At 41.7% G+C, this 1063-nt stretch overlaps 1 protein-coding gene across 1 annotated transcript in view; it reads right to left on the reverse strand.

The window, feature by feature from the left end:
* LOC107569989 (serine/threonine-protein phosphatase 6 regulatory ankyrin repeat subunit A-like) overlaps positions 1-1063 on the reverse strand; it is a 26852-nt gene that overhangs the window by 6448 nt on the left and 19341 nt on the right. Inside the window, exons 15-17 of the mRNA XM_016256176.1 lie at positions 910-975; positions 477-588; positions 86-177 (exon numbers count right to left, since the gene is read on the reverse strand). Of these exons, the coding sequence (XP_016111662.1) occupies positions 86-177; positions 477-588; positions 910-975 (270 nt within the window). The remainder of the gene's footprint in view (positions 1-85; positions 178-476; positions 589-909; positions 976-1063) is intronic.

The following is a 1063-nucleotide window of genomic DNA, read 5'->3' on the forward strand; positions in this document are numbered from 1 at the left end:
CCTGTGCTACTTATGACTGGTTTTGTGCTCCAGGGTCACATATTTTATTGATAAGGTGTTATAACTTGTTAGGGTGTGGTTGTACAGGTGTAAACTTGGACTCACGGCCAGATGCAATGGGCTTCTGGTTTGGCTGTTCTCCATCTCATCATGTTGGTTCTCATCTCTGTCCAAAAGCTGAAATCAGATTTCATCTGAATTACAGCTGTTCTCATTAAACTCAATCAAAAGCTATTCTGAATTAAACTGGAACACATTCATTCTTGCACTATAAACATATGCACTGCACCAGAAGGTGGCATACAATAGGTTCAACAGACTGCAGGCATGTTTTTAGGACACATGAATGAAACCACAAACTGGACTAAATTCATTTGCATGTTAGGTTACACATTTAAATCTAATATAGTTGTGACAGTAGAGTGCAGATGGAGGAAGTGCCCCGAGGCACTCGCTGGACATATTTGTGTCCTCACCAGTTTCAGACAGTGTCTGTGGCCGTACGCTGCAGCATAATGAACAGCACTGTAGCTTTGTTTATCTTTGAGTGATGGGGCAGCACCATTCTGCAACAGGAACTCAAGACACCTGCACTCACAAATATAAATATATATTGAAACACACACATACATATATAAAAAAATGAAACCATAAGAAGTGCAAAAAAAAGATCATGTCAAGTTATGTATATGCACTACTGTGGAAGTGGAGAGAGGGAAAATACACTTAGGTTGTTCTAGACATGAAATGATGAGGTTACAGACACACGCAGACACAAACACCCAATATTTTGGCATCAGAGCAGCACACATGTAAACAGTACGAGTGACGGTGAGACAAGGAGGGGGGACACAGAATTGAGGCTGAGCAGACGTGGGCCGTTCTGCTCTTCAACTCCAGAGAACTCACAGGGCTGCCTCCTTCTCCCTCTCAGCTTGAACTCCTTCACTCTCTGGTTCCAGGACCACACGCCGCCTGCAGTGAAATCACACACACCTCACAAATCTTACTCAACAATAACTCTTAACAATTAGTAAAAAACTAAAGTTGTAAAAAAAAAAAA

Source organism: Sinocyclocheilus grahami, unplaced genomic scaffold (genome assembly GCF_001515645.1).
Source record: "Sinocyclocheilus grahami isolate Dianchi unplaced genomic scaffold, SAMN03320097.WGS_v1.1 scaffold28.1, whole genome shotgun sequence".
In the NCBI taxonomy this organism is placed as follows: domain Eukaryota; kingdom Metazoa; phylum Chordata; class Actinopteri; order Cypriniformes; family Cyprinidae; genus Sinocyclocheilus; species Sinocyclocheilus grahami.